We start from the raw sequence: 20,457 nt of genomic DNA on the forward strand, positions 1-20,457 counted from the left end.
TAGACAGACAGACAGACAGAAAGATAGACAGAAAGATAGACAGAAAGATAGACAGATAGACAGACAGATAGACAGACAGACAGACAGACAAGACAGACTAGACAGATTAGACAGGATAGATAGATTAGATAGATAGATAGATAGATAGATAGATAGATAGATAGATAGATAGATAGATAGACAGACAGACAGACAGACAGACAGAAAGATAGACAGAAAGATAGACAGAAAGATAGACAGAAAGATAGACAGAAAGATAGACAGAAAGATAGACAGATAGACAGATAGACAAGACAGACTAGACAGACTAGACAGATTAGACAGGATAGATAGATAGATAGATAGATAGATAGATAGATAGATAGATAGATAGATAGATAGATAGATAGATAGATAGATAGATAGATAGATAGATAGATAGATAGATAGATAGGATAAACATATGGAGCACAGGTCCATCAGTGGCTATAAGCCACAAGGTATAGATGGAACTCTCTGTCTGGGGCAAGTGATGCTCTGTATTCTTGGTGCTTGGGGGTGAGGCAACAGTGGGAGGGCTTCTAGTGTCCTGGCCCCACTGGTGGACCTCCTGATGGCACCTGGTTTTTTGGCCACTGTGTGACAGAGTGTTGGACTGGATGGGCCACTGGCCTGATCCACCATGGCCTCTCTTATGTTCTTATAAGAATATCAGCTCAGGGGGGACAGGCCTACAGGGAACACCAATGTCACTGGGCAATGCCAGTAAAACTCAACCTCATTGTGCTGTCACAGCCACGCACTAGGCAGTTCCTTCAGAACTGGGTGGAAACAAATTGGAATCGAATGATGTGGTAGGGAGAACACTGACCTAAGGATGACTGTCAGCATGTTTTACTTTAAGTTTTGTTAAGAAATCTTTGTGTTTGTGGTCTTTTTAAAGTATATCTCCTCTACCTGACATTACATTTTATGGCACACATGGTCTGGCCCTACAAGGCCTCATTTATGTCAGGTTCAGCCCAAATAACAAAAGAGTTCGACACCCCTGATCTAGGAGATCCTAAGATTGTCTGGCACCCAGAAGTTTGAGCTCTTTTAGCATTATGCACCACTAGGTGGCGAGCCAGACTTGTTTTTAAGGCAAGAGCCATTTCAGAGGTGGTTTGCCATTGCCTTCCTCTGCGTTGCAGCCCATCCAAGTATTAACCAGGGCTTGGGCTAAGCGGGGCTATCCAAGTCAGGGGGTTTCGGCTGGTAAGACCCTTCTTGACCTTCTCGTTGCCAAAATTATGCCAGACCAGCTGCTTGTGGTCACCAGCTGATGAGGCTGGTGCTGAGAGAATGTCCCAGCAAACCGGTTGAGAAGTCAGGTAGAACAGCAGAAGAAAGGAGAGCAGCAGGGATGGAATTCTAGCAGGAGCTCCTTTGCATATTAGGCCACACACCCCTGATGTAGCCAATCCTCCAAGAGCTTACAAGACTCTTTTTTTGTAAGCTCTTGGAGGACTGGCTACATCAAGGGTGTGTGGCCTAATATGCAAAGGAGCTCCTGCTAGAATTCCACCCCTGGAGAGCAGCTAAGATGGTTCTCACCTGTCTATCGTCTTCCAGGGAGCAGGAGTAGTCATTGGTTCTGGGGGCGGCTGCACAGTGTGGTTGAAGGAGCTCCCTCGGACGACACTGGGCAACCTCCTGAGGAAGCTTGTGTAAAGAGCTCTGGAATCACCATGCCTGTGTGGAAAACAAACTATGAGCAGAGACACAGGCACATTTTATCCTATACCACGCAGCCCCTTTAGTGACCAGAAATGGTGGAAGGGTGGGTTACAAACATGATGGAGAGATAAAATTTTGTTTTAAAGCATACATTTTGGGTTCTCATGGAAGTATTTTGCAAAACAGCACCAGGTATCTCACAGCTCAGAGGAAAGAGACATGCCTGTCTACCCCTCCCCCCCAAAACCAGTGTTCCCTTCAGGGCTTTTTCTGAGCAGGAATGCACAGGAACACAGTTCCAGCTGACTTGGCGTCCGGGGTGTGGCCTAATATGCAAATGAGTCCCTGCTGAGCTTTTTCTACAAAAAAAGCCCTATGTGAAACAATGGTGATGTCAGGGGGTGTGGCCTAATATGCAAATGAGTCCCTGCTGGGCTTTTTCTATGACAAAAGCCCTGGTTCCCTCTATGCTGAGTTAGTGTGAGCTAGCTCACAGGCTTTTTTAGCCTCTGGTGCACACATTTTTGTCTTAGCTCAGGAAAAATGGCCCCAGAGCAAACCAATTTATGCAGCAGCTCACAACTTTAATGCCAGGAGCCCACGAAGTAGATTTTTTTGCTCACAAGACTCCACAGCATAGGGGGAGCAATGTCCCCCGCCCCCAAGATGCTGAGAGTTCTATATTACAATGCTCAGGCGTGCACGCCTCTCATTTCTCCATAGTACCGCTTGCTAAAACTTTCCTGAATTCTCCCAAACCTCAAAACCTGACACCCAGAAGAAAGCCAGGATAAAAAAACCCCAACAACCGAGCAAACCTAAACAAATTCATGTCAAGCTAGTCATTTGCATGCTTTTCCTGCCTTGCTGCATAATTCATTTCGCAGGCAGAAGCTGGAATTCTTTCATGCAGAGCCATTCAGCTTCCATCCCACCCACCCTCTTTACAGCACATGACAAGGAACACTCCTTGTGTCTTCAGAATGTATAACCTTTGGAAGGCAAATAACCATAGTCTTTATTCCTCCCTGGCAAATTGGATGCTTGTAAGTGACACAAAGCACAGGTCTTGCATCGACTCCCCAGGATCCCTGTGCCAATGCAGCTACCAGAGAAGAGCTTAGCACAGAGACATTTTGAACCTGACAGAGGGTAACCCCTAATGGATGACTGTTGATCTCTGAGGCTCCAACTGCTAGACAACAATAGTAAAAGCTGGAGAGTGTCTAAATATACATTTGAAGGAAATATTGGGTATGCCATTATTGAATTCAAGGCTTTACCTAGCGTACTGCAGCCTGAAGAAGGCGAATGAAATGGATAGTTACTTAGGCAATCCATTGCCGATGCTGTTGCTGTAACATCAACCCTCTATTGTAATTCTGCCAATGTTGCTAAAATCCTGCATCTAGTGTGGAGTGTTTTTCTGTCAATAATAGTGATAATAAATGGTTTGTTTCAAAATATAGAGTAGCGAGCCAAGATTTGTATCAACAGTTGTTACTTTTATACAGTTTTTTCCCTTTGGTTACAATACCAGAAAAAAGCAAACAGTAGGTCAGAGCTGCAGGTGGGTGACAGGCTGGTGGGTTATTTTCATTCATTCATTCATTCATTCATTCATTCATTCATTCTTCGTACTTATATCCTGCCCTCCCCGCCGAAGCAGGCTCAGGGCGGCTAACAACAATTTAACATCAGACAGTAAAAACAATAAGCAAGCCGTTAAATTAGTAATTAAACAATTAAAACAGTTTAAACAGTTTAAAAATTAAAACAGTTTTTGGCGCTAAAGTTGGTACAGTATGTTCAGCGATGTTGGGCATCTACATAGTTGGGCTGAAGGCCAGTTGAAATAGAGTTGTTTTGCAGGCCTTGCGGAACTGGGCAAGGTCCCGCAAGGCCCTTACCTCTTCTGGGAGTTGGTTCTACCGGTGGGGGGCCACAATTGAGAAGGCTCTTTCTCTGGTAGCCTTCAGTCTCGCCTCCCTCGGCCCGGGGATTGACAGTAAGTTCTGCGATCCAGATCTAAGTACCCTCTGGGGAACATGTGGGGAGAGACGGTCCCTAAGGTAGACAGGTCCTTGGCCATATAGGGCTTTAAAGGTGATAACCAGCACCTTGTAGCGAATCCAGAATACTACTGGCAGCCAGTGCAGTTTCCGCAGTCCTGGCTGTATGTGTTCCTGTATAGAGATACCCAGTAACAGCCTGGCTGCCGCATTCTGCATTAGCTGCAGTTTCCGGATCTGGGACATGGGCAGCCCCATGTAGAGGGCATTGCAGTAGTTTAGTCTCGAGGTGACCGTTGCATGAATCACAGTTGCTAAGTCGCTGTGCTCCAGGAAGGGGACCAACTGTCATGCCCGCCTAAGATAGCTGGAAACGGATAGGCCGGCCTTGAAGAGGAGAAGAAGCAAAGCTGCTTTAGCACAAGGAGCGTCACTGCCAGCGTGGCTTCGCGGCTGGAGTGTCGGACCAGGATCTGGGAGACCCAGGTTAGAATATCCCCTCTTCTGTGGAAGACTTCTCGGCAAGGCTTTTTTTGTAGCAGGAACTCCTTTGCATATTAGGCCTCACCCCCTCCTGATGTTAGCCAATCCTGCAAGAGCTTACAGGGCTCTTAGTACAGGGCCTACTGCAGGCTCCGGGAGGATTGGCTACATCACGGGGGTGCGGCTTAATATGCAAATGAGTTCCTGCTACCAAAAAAAACCTTGCTTCTCGGTGACATTCAGCACATTCTCAGCCTAACCCACCTCACAGGGTTGTTGTGAGGATAAGCTCATTGATTCACAGATCTTGAGCAGTAGAAGATACTTGCTTTTTTTTAATGCAAGGGCTAAAAAAGACTGAGACGAAGTTTGCACCTGCTAGAGTAAACTTAGGTCCTTATTGCTGAGCAAAAGAGCCGGGGTTTCCAGAGTGCAGGGGGACGGTTGGTTGATTAAAGGCTTAATACAATGACCCTGTATATTCTCAAAGAACCGGCAATCAAGCAGGGCATGGAAGGATGTATCTATCCTATTAAGGCTGAAGGGCTGATTCTGTCAACAAGGCCTATTCAAAAATCTTCCTTGGAAGACCACTGCGGGTAAAATATCCAGTCTTGCGAACAAAAAACTCTACAGTACATACAGGATGGGCAATGTTCCCTTTAAGCTGAGTTAGGTCAGTTTTTTAGCCTCCAGCTCACACATTTTTGTCTTACCTCAGGAAGGCTGGTCCCAGAACAAACTAATTTATGCAGCAGCCAAACTGCTGGTTCATAAGGACATAAGAGAAGCCATATTGGATCAGGCCAATGGCCCCTCACTCTGTGTCACACAATGGCCCAAAAAATCAGGTGCCATCAGGAGATCCATCAGTGGGGCCAGCCCAGGACGCTAGAAGCTCCCCAAGTGAGAACTGTTCCCCTCCCCAAGCACCAAGAATACAGATCATCATTGCCCCAATACGCTGTGGCTAATAGCCACTGGTGGACCTCTGCTCCATATGCTTATCCAATCCCCTCTTGAAGCTGTGTATGCTTGTAGCCACCACCACCTCCTGTGGCAGTGAATTCCATGTGTTAATCACCCTTTGGGTGAAGAAGTACTTCCTTTTATCCATTCTAACCCGACTGCTCAGCAATTTCATTGAGTGCCCACGAGTTCTTGTATTGTGAGAATGGGAGAAAAGGGCTTGCAACTTTAATGCCAGTAGCTCACAAAGTAGAATTTTTGCTCACAAGACTCCACAACCTTCAGGGAGTATTGAGGGCAGGTAAAGATCTTGGGAAAGCTTTCCCTCTTCCTTCACTTCTGCGGAAAGAGCTTTGAAAGAGCAGAAATATTTCTTGAATACATCCAAAGGCCATCACAATGGAATATTAAGAACATAATAATAAAAACAAAACTAAAAGCATAATCAACAAATCCTTTCTAAGATAAAATACCAGAGCAAGTGATATTAAATACTGAGAGCCAGTTTGGTGTAGTGGTTAAGTGCGTGGCCTCTTATCTGGGAGAACCGGTTTTAATTCCCCACTCCTCCACTTGCAGCTGCTGGAATGGCCTTGTGGATCCAAGTGGATCCATGTTCCCATGGTGCCGGAGTTCTTTTGAAGACTTGCCTTCCTGAATAAGGATCAACAGGGCTTTTTTTTTTTGTAGAAAAAGCCCAGCTTGAACTCATTTGTATGTTAAGCCACATACTCTGACACCAAGCCAGCCGGAACGGCTTTCCTGTACAAAAAAAAGCCCAGCGGATCACATAATGCTAATCTATGAAACCTTGACTGCTGGGATTAAATTCTCCATGCATCAATGGAAACTGATTTCTCTTTCAGGTAGATCACACAAGGCCAAAGTCCTGGCACGGGACATGTTTAGTCACTGAATAAATCTGACTCGATTGAAATGTATGTCCTGCCTTTTCCTTGAAGATGGGTAATGAATTTTTAAGGGTTAGAACTAAGGTATGCTGCACAGGCTAGCCTGATCTCATAAAATTGTGGAGGCTTAGCAGTCATCCCTGGTTTCATTTGGATGGGAGACCGCCAAGGAAGTTCAGGGCCACTACTCAGAGGCAGGCAATAGCGAACCACCTCTGAACATCTCTTGCCTTGAAAACCCAATGGGGTTGTCATAACTCCACTGTGATTTGATGGCTCTTCCCACCACCACTGCACCCCACCGAATTCCCCAGACAGTTTAGTTCCCTTCTGGTAGACCAGGTAGTTACAGCTTCCCAAATTGCTCCCTTTGGATTGCTGGTGGCAGGGCTTTTTTTGTAGCAGGAACTCCTTTACATATTAGGCCACACACCCTGATGTAGCCAATCCTCCAAGAGCTTATAGTAGGCCTGTAAGAAGAGCCCTGTAAGCTCTAGGATTGGCTACATTGGTGGGGGGGGGGGGGGGTTGATGGTGTCATAGGAACAGCTTGAGATACAGATGAGTTCTCTCTACTTAATTGCCCAGAGCTTTCCCATAGGACTTTTCATAACTTAGAAGAGGAGGAAAAGACTGGATTTATACCCCGCCCTTCACTCAGAGTCTCAAAGTGGCTTAGAATCTCCTTCTCTTCCTCTCCCCACAACAAATATCCTATGAGGTAGGTGGGGCTGAGAGAGCTGTGATTGACCCAAGGCCACCCAGCTGCTGTATGTGGAGGAGTGGGGAATCAAACCTGGTTCTCCATATTAGAGTCTGCTGCTCATAACCACTACACCAGACACTACGGCATGCAAGAAATGGAAATCTGCAAAGGTGACCCAGTTGATACCACCTGTAGATATGCAACGCTACACGGGCAATTATAATTAAGCCAAGAAGTAATTGCTTCTTGAGTTCTCCTCTGCAGATTAGGAACACCATTACTTAATATGAAGCAATGGGATGATCACACAGTAGGGACAAAAAGCAGTTGATGGGTAAGATTACATGAACAGTGGGTATTGCCTCAGCCTCTGTGGCTCTTCAGAGAGCTAGTTTGGTGTAGTGGTTAAGTGTGTGGACTCTTACCTGGGAGAACCGGGTTTGATTCCCCACTCCCTCTACTTGCACCTGCTAGAATGGCCTTGGGTCAGCCATAGCTCTCGCAGGAGTTGTCCTTAAAAGGGCAGCCGCTGTGAGAGCCCTCAGCCCCACCCACCTCACAGGGTGTGTGTTGTGGGGGGAGAAGATATAGGAGATTGTAAGCCGCTCTGAGTCTCTGATTCAGGGAGAAGGGTGGGGTATAAATGTGCAATTCTTCTTAAATTACAGAAATACAATTACCATTAGACTCAACCATAATAGACCTCATTAGTTACAAATATTAGTATACAATGAAGTTATACACCTAAAATGAAACCAGTTAATCATAAGATTTATTTACTGAGACAGCAGCCTTGGCCTTAATTTTTTTTTTTTTTTGCAGCCAGGGCAAAAAGCGACACTCTATAACAGGGGTGGCCAAACTTGCTTGACGTAAGAGCCACATAGAACAAATGTCAGATGTTTGAAAGCCGCAAGACATGAATTTCAGGTGTTTTGAGACCCACAAACCAAGGAAGGAAGGAAGGAAAATAGATGGGGGAGAGAGGAGGGAGGGACAGAGAGGTGGAAAGAAAGCAACTTTACCTTTAAATGCCTTCTCCGAGCCAAACTTCAAAGGGTGGCAGGGGCTTCAAGAGCCACACAATATATGTGAAAGAGCCATATGTGGCTCTCGAGCCACAGTTTGACCACCCCTGCTCTATAAGTAACGAACGGGTCAGTGTCAGATAATTAAAAAGCCAGCTTATCGAGCTCAGAGGAAAGATTTTGTCCCTTTTACAGGTTTTCCTGCTTTTCTTTGAATCCAGCCTCAACCTACACATGGCAATCCCATGGGCAACAAGCCCTACCCCACCCACCCACCCATCACTACACCCTCAGGCCAAAAAAATGGCTCCAGATGCTGGCAGGAAACTTTGAATACCAGGGCAGGGCAAGCAGCCTGTAAACCAAGGCTGTGCAAAACCTCCATAAAAGCTACCAGCTACCATGAGAAGCTGGCATCCAAGCGCTCCCCCCCCCCCCGTGCCCCCCGAGGGAGTTCCAGCCAGGCGCAGGCAGTTGCCACTCTGCTCTTCTCATCCCGCTGCCTTCGCGAGCAGATGGCGAGGGGACTGGCACCGCCGCAAACAATTTTCTCCTCCGCCGACTCGGGTGGCGAGGGGAAAAACAGCAGCGTGCTCCTGTTGGGTGACGCTGGCATCAAAGCAGGGGTGCGACCCCCCCCTCCTTCGGTGCAGCTGGCTTGCCCTTCACCCTAACCTGGAGGGGCTGCAAATTCCACTCGCCCTGATTTGCAACGGTCAGCTGCCGCTGGGAGCGGAGCGGGCACCCGACCCCTTCTGACTGGGAGCAAATGGGGCTGGGCTGGCACCTCCCCGAGCCTCCTCCCTAAGGAAACCACGGTGCCAACGTGCCCTTTTGCCAACCACACAAGTGCTGCACGGTCAGGTGGGCATCAATCATCTGCTAAGGCTTCAGAAGGCAGGGAGGGGGAGAAGAGAGAGGGAGAGAGAGAGACCATCTGGTTGCCGTTTCACGTGCCATTCAGTCGCAGGAAAGCTACCCGAGGGCCCAAGCACGCGTGGCATTGTTCTCCGCTAGCATCTTGCCGAACCAGCCATTGTCTGGCTTCTAATGAACTTTTCTGCAATTAGGAAAAAAGCGTGCGGAGGAGCAGAGCATCTGGGCGAAAGCGGGGCTGGTGGCGTGAGGCGCCACGGTTGGTCGACGGCCAGTTTCCAAAACCCACCCTCTGTTATCGTGATCAGTTCGGAGTTACAGAAAGACAAAGCCTCCGCCTCGTCGGCTAGGCAGGCTGCCACAGCTTGCAGCTCACAGAAGTAAAACAGAAGGCATCTATGGCAGAAGGAAGGTTTTTGCAAGACGCAGGCTTATTAAAACCATGGGAGCAGGGAATGCGTGAGGAATGAAAACTGCCTCGTGCTAAAAAGTCACCGGCAAGCAACTTGCCAGGTTTGAAACTGGCGTCGGTAGTGGTTAAGAGGGCGAACTCTAATCTGGAGAATGGGGTTTGATTCCCCACTCCTTCTCACTGCTGGGTGATCTTGGGCCAGTCACGGTTCTCTCAGAACTCTCTCAGCTCCACTGACCTCACTGGGAGTCTGTTGTGGGGACTGGGAGAGGAAGGGAAGGCAATAATAAGTTGCTTTGAGACTCCTTCGGGTAGAGAAAAGCAGGGTATAAAAGCCAACTCTTCTTCCTCCAGCCTTCCAAAAACTGTGACTCCCTCATTAAAGGAAGAGTCACTTAAGCTGGAAGAAGTCTTCACCCCTAGCTGCAAAGAAGGGTGGAACACCTGTCACTGGTCCTTCTGAGCTCACTGCCACGTTTCATGCCCACAGACCCAAAGGCCCACACGTCTCTGTACCAAACTTGTGGGTTTATCCTTGCAGTATTCTCACAGGCTCCTCCTCCTGCTGTGATTTTTCCTTTCCTTTTTAAAATAGGCATTAATCCATGCTTGCTGTGTATCCCTGCAGAGCGCTGCCATTGGATGGGGGTGCCTTCCCTCTGATCCGTTCTTCTGGGCAGGGCTTTTTTTGGTAGCAGGAGCTCCTTTGCATATTAGGCCACACCCCCTGATGTAGCCAATCCCCCTGGAGCTTACAGGGCTCTCTTTGTATAAGGCCTACTATAAGCTCCAGGAGGATTGGCTACATCAGGGGTGAGTGGCCTAATATGCAAAGGAGCTCCTGCTACAAAAAAAGCCCTGCTTCTGGCACAGGTAAATTCGGACCCTTGCCTCAGGACGTCCTCTTGCCCTGTCATCTAACCTTCCTGGGGCCTCACCCAATTTCTCACTTCCCTCAGTGAGTCGGTGGCTGGTCCTCCATCTTCCTGACCGGTGGTGGAAAGGTTAAACCCAATTCCTCCCCAGGGCTAAATCTCCCACCCTCCAGGGGCCACGAGCTTAGTTGTCTGTGGTGTACTGGTTAAGTTGTCGAAGAAGGAGGAGGAGGATTTATACCCTGCCCTTCCCTTAGAGTCTCAGAGCGGTTTACAATCTCCTTCCCTTCCTCTCCCCACAAAAGACACCCCTGTGAGGTAGGTGGGGCTTAGAGAGCTCTGAGAGAACTGTGACTGACCCAAGATCACCCAGCTGGCTGCATATGGAAAAGTGGGGAATCAAACCCCGTTCTCCAGATTAGAGTCCTCTGCTATTAACCACTACATCAATCTGTCTCTCTAGTATCTGGGAGACTCGGTTCAAATACACACTCATGCCCTAACGGCCTAACTCCCATTACCAGCGTTCTGTTGTTGGGACTGTGATCCCAAAAAACGACGAGGAAGCCATTGAAACCGGAAACCAAAAGCAAAAGCTCACGGACAACTGCTGCAAAAATATGTGTGTATGTGTGTGTGTGTGTGTGTGTGTGTATATATTTATAAAAAATTTTCCCACAAAATTTTGAAGTGCTTAAGTATAAATAGTTTTATTTTTTTAAAAAAACCATTAATACATGGGCTGTATACAAATGCTCTATGAGTGGATTTCTTCTTGAAGCAGATAAGATCTTGTAGGATTCCCTCCAACTGTCCAGGAATGAGAAATCCACTCAAGCCTGAACCATTTATCTCTCTTTGAGTATAAATAGAGCATCTGTAGGCTGTTCGTATACAGCTCATGTATTAAAGGTTTTGTAAAAATAACACTATTTATACTTAAACACTTTAGAATTTTGTAAAAATATATATCCACATGTTTTTGCGGCAGTTGTCCGTGAGCTTTTGCTTTTGGTTTCTGGACGATGATCCCGGCAGGGAAACACAGCCAGGGCAATCCACTGCAGCCATCCTCTCCCCCTCCCCGTCTTTCTAGTTTCCACTGTCTCCAGTCCCAGCCAATGCAAAGAATACGGTTCCTTCAGCCAGCTTATCACTTGAAATAACACAGCTGAGGCTGCTTGAGTTGGTAAGGGCCCTGTCCTGCCTGTCTGACAGGCTTCCGAGTAAGGCCTATGCAGCTCTTTGCTAAAACAGATTACAAAGACGGCAGTAGAGTGCCACAGAAGCTTCATGGACTAATTCCGTGTCCGCAAAGGGCCTGATAGTTGAATCCCCTGCAGGAAGATCTGAGCTATTAAGACCCTCGTGCTCTGATGCTCAGAGCACAAACTGACATATCACAGTCCCTCCATAAAGTGCAAATTCACCGCCTCAGGGCCATGCAGGAAATGGGACCCCCCCTCCAGTTTTGCTATTCAAAAGTGGAACCCTCACTCTTTTAGCGTTTCAAAGAAGAGGTGTGCTTCAGGAGGACACTTGTTTCTCCTTTAAGATGCTAACAAGAGCCCTGAACCTGGATAGCCTAGAGAAGTCCAATCTCGTCAGATCTTGGAAGCTAAGCAGGACCGACTCTTGGAGTACGGATAGGAGACCTCTTTGGAACACCAGAGCAGGGAGGCAGGTGCAGGATTTATTCAGTCACCTTTCTGAATATCCTGAATATCATTGCAATAAACTTATTTTTCTTTTTCTGCACCTAGACTTCAGTCGTATGTCTTTTATTGGCCAAAGACATTCAGATTTGCAGATCTGTACAACACTTCCCTTCCTTAGACTCTCCAGTGTTCAACAATAAACAGTTGCATTTTGTAGGCAGCTACCAGTTATGTGTGAATTACACATAGACAAATTTGTCTAATATGAAAAACTGATTGCCAAAGGTCTCCTTATTCAGGGGAGAGAATTTGGTACAGCAATTCAGTGTAAACCCCCCAACAACCGGGACTGTGCTTAGGGGTGATTCCGTATTTCAAATCCGATCACTCCAGAACACCAAACTAAGGAACAAAAAGCACCCAATCTCACCCTGACCTGGATAGCCTAGACAAGCCCGATCTCATCGGATCTTGGAAGCTAAGCAGGACTAGTGTTCCAGCCTTCTGCTGGGGGCAGAGTTTCCCCCAGTTTGGAGGCCCCCAACCCACTGGCATGAAACCAGCCGGTGGGGGGATCCCCATCCCCAAAAAGCTTCATTGGTGCCCAGCGTGCCCCTCACAACGGTGTCATCCAGAAGTAATATCATCACACCAGGCATGTCACACAGGGGACACTCTGGCATTTGGGTGAAAAACTCTATGGTGCCATAGAGTTTTTAACCCAAATGCTACAGTGTCTCCCATGTGACATACATGGCGCAATGATGTCACTTCCAGGTGACATCATCGTTTCACATGCATGAAGGACATCCTCTGCCAGGAGCCAGGTAGAACCTGGCAACCCTGAGCAGGGCTAACCTTGGCAAGTACTTGGATGGGAAACCTCCAAGGAATACCAGGGCTGGGATGCAGAGGCAGGTAAGCAATCCACCTCTCTGGCAACTTCCAAGCCCCAGCAGTGGTTGCCAGAAGGCACACTTACACACACACACACACACACACACAAAAGCACCCACTCTCTAAGGGCTTTGCACACTGAAACAAAACGCTGGTTCATGACTAGACATGCTTAGTAGATTGCTGCAGACAAGCTATTCGATTTACCATAATCACCAAACCATGGTTTCCATCACGGAAATAAGCAAGTGCTCACCTGGGTGGGTGGGTGTGCTATAAAGAAGCAGTGTAGGAACACAGGCTGTTGATGCACTCTAGAACACAACTGCGTAAGAACAGCCAAGGGTTAGAGGTAGATAGGTAGGATGGATATTGTGTCAACTTACACAGGAATAGGATCGCAAGAGCCGTTGCTGAAAAGCAGGAAGCCGGAAGGGAAGGTGGTGACGTTGAATGTCTTCACCAGCTCATCGTTGCTCTGTAGGACTCTTCTCACCGCAATGTTGTCAAACTGGACCATGTCCAGCGTCACCTAAGGTTAGAGGCACATAATGCGTAAGTTACAGTCACAAAAGGAGCAGGGATTTCTCACAGCTACAATCCAACAAACTGCCCTTCCATGCCGCTAAACCCTTACCCTCAAAACCCCATCTTCCAATAACCTCTTTCCTGCCCTGCACTTATTCTGCATGGCCAGCTACCATTAAAACCTTCCTAAAACTATCTCTGCCATTCCAGGTAGCAGCACTCTTCCCACTGGATACTGCAACTCTGCATACAAGAAAATCTGAGAAGGAAAGGCGGGGGGGCGGGGGGGAGGTTGTAGCAGGAACTCCTACATGATGTAGCCAGTGCTCCTGGAGTTTACAGTAGGCCCTGTACTAACAGCCCTGTAAGCTCTTGGAGGATTGGCTACATCAGGGGGTGTGGCCAAATATGCAAAGGAGTTCCTACTACAAAAAAAAGCCCTTGTTAAGAGTATTCTCCTACTGGGGTACACCTGGCAATTGGCCCCACCCTCCTCTCATCTTGGATGCTGAGTCTCTTTGGCTGTTGCCCTTCTTCTGTGTTTCATCTTACATGGGATGTCTCTTCTTCTCTGTTCTTTGGCTACTGATTGCCTTTTGTTCCATTTTGAGACCTCTCTTCTCTCTCTTACCTGAGGCTCGGAGCTGCAGCCAGAACATTTCTGAAGTTAACCTGTTTGCAGTAAGTTAAACCTACCTACATGATTATGTCATTTAAGACGTGCTTCTATTTTTTGTAAGTAAAATTTCTTTGCCTCGCTACCACTGGAGTGAGATCATTTTTGTAAATGGTCTGAACAGCATTTTCCCCTTAACCAGGAAACATGGAGGATTTGGGGGTACTGCATAAAGCTTCTGTGCTCCCAAGTCAGATTGGTTTTTTAAACATTGAACCCAATCCTTTCTTGCCTACACTGGCACCTTGACTGCTGGATCTAGAAAAAAAAAGGACTTCCAGGGCAGGGATTGGCCACCTTTGAACCACACCAGCACTCCTTGTGCGTTTAATTAAAATGACAACACAGCAATGCAGCGGGTATGACTAAATCGATACAAAGGAATGCCTAATTGGCAGTGTGTTGGGCTTCACCCAATGGCAGTGGAACATTCAATCTGCGATGCCTGTGAAATATCCAAATTCTTTGCCACACACATTCCTACGACACCTGAAATGGAGATTGTGTGTGTGTGTGTGTGTGTGGAAAACTCCTTATTGCAAGCATGCAGTTCTTTCGCCCAAAGTACAGGACAAAAGTTGATTCATTTGAAATGCGTCAAAGGAGAGTTTTATGGATACTGTAGACTGCCACATAAGTGTCAAATCAAGACTTAACTCCAGGCCCATAGCTACAGTGCGGCCCATCCTTTCAACCACCCTTCCAACTGTACGGCCCTCCATTGGAAGGCCCCAATCTGTCTCCTTTGCTCACTGCCACTCTGAACAAATAGTAGCATCGCTGCTGGTCTTTTCACTTTTTTCTCTCCCCTTCCCTAACACAGTGTGCAGAGCGGGGGGGCGGGGAGTCAAGAGGTCTCTGTCTCTTTGAGAGAGGGGCACATAAGAAAGGGGTGGGGGGAACAGAGCTGCTGTGACTGCCCAGGCGAAGAGGGAGTTAGCTTGTGGGACTCAAGGCAGCTTACAGTGCTGAGAGCCCAGGGCCACCAAACTGGGTGCCCCCCCCCCAACAACAAACCCTACTGTGGGCCCCACCAAACATTAAATCCTGGCTACGGCCCTGCTCAACTCAGCCCAGAAGCTGAAATGACTAAACTGAGGCTATTGTACCTTGGTTCCATTATGAGAAGACAAGAGTCTCTGGAAAAGACAATCGTGGCCGGGAAAGTTAAATGCTGTGGGAAAAGAGGAAGACCCGACATGGGATGAATGGACTCCATCAAGGAAGCCGCGGTCCTATGTTTGTGGGACCTGAGCAAGGCTGTTAACAGTAGGGAAGACTCTGATTCATAAAGTGAACATAAAAGTCGCTTGATGGCATTTAACACATACACACATTACTGTTAAAGAGCATCAAAGAGTACTGTGTGGTTATTTCTTGAAGTGCCAGCAGATATGGCTAGCTATTTACTCAGCTCTGCTTTTAAGAGATCTGCTAGTGAACTTTGTATTCAACCTCTGGGTATCGCATGATGTCTGAACTGGCCGGTGCCTGTATCTTTCCCCTGCAAATGCTGAATCTCACGCATGAAGCGCCACTTCTCCACTGGCTTTCTTTTTTAAACGAACCAACACGTTTTCTGTTTCCTTCTGGGATGTTTCTCTGCTTGAATTCTCTTCTATACCAACAGAGCCACATTAGAAGTGACTGCATACATGGACCAGTGCTTGTGTGAATAGAGCTCTTTTGCCATGGGGAAAAACCCATGGCTGGGTGGCACACAGTCCACTTGTCTGATCAGCTGTAGTGAATTATTAACACCAGATGACCAAGTAGAGAAATCATCTAACACAGGTTGGTGAAGACAGAAAGGGAAGTAAAAAAATTTTTGCTGTGTAATATGGAAGGCAAATGCAAACCACCCCATAAAAAGTCTGCCAAGAAAACATCATGATGTGAAGTCACCTCAAGCTTGCACAGGAGACTACCTTTAATATCTCTTGTGGACTTATTTGCAATGCTGGCTTTGGTTTGGCAGCGATTTTACAAAGCAGATTATAAAACACAGAGAATGCAGTCCATTGGGTGTACTGGTGGCTACACTTGCATCAAAAAGGGCTATAACGTTGAAAAAGAAGTCTGTATTTCAATTTGTAGAATGGGAACCGGAAGCGAAGCCCAAATCCAGACATATACTCTACCCACCCTGTGGGCAATGACTCTTAAGATGTCTGGAATTCTGAGTGTTTCTACCCACCAAGATGCTAAAAAGTTTTCCTGCACTAGGCTTCTTAACTTCGTTGGGTTTTCCCCCTCCCATACACACCGGATTGTTTTCAGGTTGTTGCTCTCCTGTTCCGTTCTTAAATTTTTCCTTTGTTTTTTTTTCCTCCCAAACCAGGGAGGGGAAAAACTGATACAGTTAAGAAGTCGTGATGCAACAGAAATGCTCTACTGGGCTTTTCCATACCGCAAGAGAGGCGTGACTGTTAGCACAGGTGTGGCTCTCTTTGCGAAAAAGCAACTTGACCTTTGGGATAACAGCAGGGATTTCATGGCAGCTACCACTAAACCTAACGCACAAAGACTTTAGCACACAAAGATATCTGCTCAGCAGTTCTGGCAATGCTGGAGGGTGAAGGAGCTGACCGCAGCGGCTGCTTCCTGAGAAAACCTTCATCAGAAGAGAGTTAGGGTGCAATGCTCAGCACAGCTGCCTCCTTCTAAGTCCCAGCTGACTTCAGTGCACTTAGAAGGGTGTAGCTCTGCTTAGGAATGCACTGGAAGTTTCTGTTGCTAATAAGACCGATTTCCCATTAGCCTTATGCCACTCTCACGCTCCTCTTCTCCACGAGGCTTCTGTTGGATTTCATACTGTCTGCCCCAGGGCTGCAACTAGCTTCGCCTTTTTTGTGCAGCAAACAGAAACTGGTTTTTTGAGGATCTTCTTTGCTGCGTGAAAGAGGCGGAACTAGTTGCAGCCCTGGGGCAGATAGTATGAAATCCAACAGAAGACCCACCAAGAAGAGGAGCGTGAGCGGCATAAGGCTAGCGGGAAATCGGTCTAAGGCTTTGCTTTTTAGTGACCACATAGAAAAGTCAGAGTATCCACAAAAGCTGGGGCTTACACAAAAAAGACCCTGTTTTGTAGGGAGTGATTCGATGGTCATCCGAAACACCCTGTGCAAACTGAATTGGATCTTATGTGGCTTACAATGGAGTAGCCTCAAGCAGAGATTACCATGGCTTTGCAGACATGGAGGCCAAGCGACTACCAATGAACTCACTCTTAGTAAATGGAGCATACGTGTGGGCACATATTACAGAATGGGTGACTCACAGCCAACACAGGTAGAGCAGGAATGGAGCAGGCGTGCCAGTGTGGGAAGGAACGATCTTCTAACCCAACCCTCCCACTAAAGCATAAAACCAACCAGGTAGAGCACCAGCCACCTTCAACAATGAGTGCCAAAAGGTGCTTAATTTCAAATAGTTCCAGACTGGGACTGATGTTAGAAATCAGAGGGAAGGTCTGCTGAAGCCCAACAAAACAGAGAAGAGCTTGTGGTTCTCTTTGCTACTTGTTTTAATCAATCATCATTTCTTTCCATGGAGTTCCCTATGTTTACCTGCACTCAATGTCCCCCAACCTTGCTTCACAGAGCACTGCCAATACCTGGCTATGCGGCATTGTTTCAGAGGGGTAGCCGTGTTAGTTTACTGTAACAAAATAGAAGTCCAGGGGCACCTTAGATGGATGTTGACTGGGGACCCAGATGTACCAGGCCTCCCAAACAGAATCACTGTCAGCACTGTGTAGGAGCCATGATGGCAGAGAAGCATTTTCCCCCCTTCACTACCACACAGAAGGCTCTTCATTGGCCTTTATCCTGTGCTTGGTCATCTCCAGGGATTCAGTTCCTCCCATTTGGGGGAATCTGCAGGCCAAAAGATACCCAAAATGAAGGAGAGGCTGCTCAGGAGTAATCCTATCCATGGCACACTGGGCCAGCCAATTCCAGAGGCCTACCAGCTCTTTCACAGGCCTGTCACATACCTGCCAGCCATATCAGCTGGAACAGGGGTGTCCAAACTGCAGCTTGGGAGCCACACTTTCACACATATTGTGTGGCTTGCAAAGGCTCCACTGCCCTGTGGCTGAGTTGGAGAGAAGCCAGCTGGCATTTTTAAGGTCAGAGTTGCTTTCTTTTCCCTCCTCCCCATTTATTTTCCTTCCTTCCTCTGACATTTACTCTATGTGGCTCTTACATTAAGCAAGTTTAGCCATCACTGAGCTAGAAAACCCTGCCAGGAATCTTTTTGGCTCCCTCTAAGAGCAGACTATCCTAAACGGCTCTTCACCCAAGCAAGAGCAACAAGCCTCCTTTGAGGTAACTTCCTTAACCATTTCACTGGTGGGGCCTAGTCTCGTCCACTCCTATCTCAGACGAGATTGCTGAACTTTAGTTCTTTCACTAATCTAGAACAACAGTCGACTCTGGCAAGTACTTGGATGGGAGACCTCCTTGAAATACCAGTAATCAGGAAGACAGGGGAGGCTCCATTCAGCCGCCTTATGAATGCCCTCCAAGTTCCAGTTCGGGTCAGTCACTAGACGTCACCATGACTTTTAGGCTCAGACACATGCACACAATACAAAAATGCCACCACCCCAAAATGGCAGGAAAAACTAATCCGGGACAATTTTAACTCCCCGCCCAGGGCTGCGCAACGACACAAGATTCTTACCTCATGACAGATGATGACTTTCTGCCCCTAAGCATTTCTCCCCTGCTCTAATAGAACTAATTACATTTTGCACTGTACCTCTGCATTCTGACCCCATCCTTTTCAACACCTCTTCCATCTTCAGACTGGGATATAAAGACTCAGGGATCTCCATTCTTACTAGCATCTGAGCTTTGACTCTTGAAATCTTATACCACAAAAATCTCATTGGTTTCTAAGGTGCTTCTGGTCTTGAGTACATCCCATCTCAGGTGACTCACACCCTGTAGAGAACACCGTACTGAAGGCATGGTTCAACTATGTGCACGCATGGCTCTTTTTGTAGCAGGAACTTCTTTGCATATTAGGTCACACACTCTTGATGTAGCCAATCCTCCAAGAGCTTAAAAGGCTTTTAGTACAGGGCCTACTGTAAACTCCAGGAGGATTGGCTACATCAGGGGTGTGTGGCCTAATATGCAAAGGAGTTCCTGCTACAAAAAAAGCCCTGTGCGCATGACTCCAGACATCACACAGTGAAGAAGCTGCCAGCTGACCCTCTTTCCCTGTTGTTTAGTACCCCTTATCTTCCTTCTTAAAAAAAATAAAAGTCAGCACCTTTTTTGGCATAAATCAACATAAAACAAAACCAGTATTTGAATATACAGAGTACAATCAAAAATCAATAAACTCTCTAGACCTTTAATCTTATATTCCCTGATTCTCACAGCAATCAGAGGAAACCTTGCTACTGAGAGGGTGACATGGGGACACTGATCTGACAAAAGAAGGGAAACAAGCCTTACTTCTGGAAGGGTATGCCTGCTAAGCAAAATACAGCTAATTAGAACATCCCATATTTGGACATAAAATTCACATTGAAGCAAAAAATGAGCGATCGATTTTGGTTCCCTACTACCGCATCTCCCTTCCTAATTTTCCCATTCCTCCCTGGGCCACATCCCAGAGAAAGACAAAAAGTAAAGGGAGGTAAACCTAGAAAGGCAGCCACTGTGTGAGTGATTTCTATCCCCTCTAGCTTTCTCTGTGAGCCAGTTTGGTGTAGTGGTTAAGTGTGTGGACTCTTATCTGGGAAAACCGGGTTTGATCCCATGCTCCTCCACTTGCAGCTGCTGGAATAGCCTTGGGTTAGCCATAGCTCTCACAAGAGTTGTCCTTGAAAGGACAGCTTATGGGAGAGCTCTCTCAGCCTCACATACCTCACAGGGTGTCTGTTGTGGGGGAGGAAGGTAAAGGAGATTGTGAGCCGCTCTGAGACTTTGATCCAGAGAGAAGGGTGGGATATAAATCTACGGTATTCTTCTTCTGTGTGTTGTTGGAGGCACCATGAGAATTCTGAACAAGTATGACTGTCTCTCTCATAATGAGAGTTGGAGGATCTAGATTTATAACCTCACCCATGGTGTAGTAATCTCCTAACTCAGCTGGCCTGAGTCAGACCTAAAGCCAAGTCAGCACATCGAAAAAGGCTTCCAGGATGCCGAAGCTGGTGTTTGGACAAGCACAAAGGATACTATTGTCTCTGTAATCCAAGTTTACTTTATGTAGGAATGCACAGTTTGAATAGACTATTCTAGTTCTTATTACAGAAGTGATTAAGAAAAAAAAAATAAAGCTTTCCTTACATCCTGTTCCTATTTGTTCTTCAACTAAAAACAGAATTGTTTCAATTATGGTTGTTTGGATTAACATTATTTTGCTTTCAGGTCTGGCAGAGCATATCTTAGATAGTTATCTGTTTAAACTTACATACATAATTTTAATACAATATTTATCCAAAAGGAAGATGAGCCTCAGTGTAAGCTGACCCTCCTAAAAGACGTTACATATACTTTTTTTAACCGCACGTAGAACTAAGTTGGAGTCCCAACGAAAGTTCTATTGAGAATTTACTGGACTTTGTTCTCTGAGGAGCCCCATGCTGCAGAGTGGTAAAGCTGCAGTACTGAAGTCGGAACCCTCTGCTCATGACCTGAGTTCAATCCAGCGGAAGCTGGTTCAGGTAGTCGGCTCAGGTTGACTCAGCCTTCCATCCTTCC

General features: G+C 46.8%; 1 protein-coding gene across 1 annotated transcript in view; it reads right to left on the reverse strand.

Moving 5' to 3' along the window:
• QSOX1 (quiescin sulfhydryl oxidase 1) overlaps positions 1 to 20,457 on the reverse strand; it is a 126,381-nt gene that overhangs the window by 21,417 nt on the left and 84,507 nt on the right. The window contains exons 6-7 of the mRNA XM_060232609.1: positions 12,912 to 13,057; positions 1,576 to 1,713 (exon numbers count right to left, since the gene is read on the reverse strand). Of these exons, the coding sequence (XP_060088592.1) occupies positions 1,576 to 1,713; positions 12,912 to 13,057 (284 nt within the window). The remainder of the gene's footprint in view (positions 1 to 1,575; positions 1,714 to 12,911; positions 13,058 to 20,457) is intronic.

The sequence above is a fragment of the Heteronotia binoei genome, chromosome 2 (assembly GCF_032191835.1).
Source record: "Heteronotia binoei isolate CCM8104 ecotype False Entrance Well chromosome 2, APGP_CSIRO_Hbin_v1, whole genome shotgun sequence".
NCBI lineage: Eukaryota > Metazoa > Chordata > Lepidosauria > Squamata > Gekkonidae > Heteronotia > Heteronotia binoei.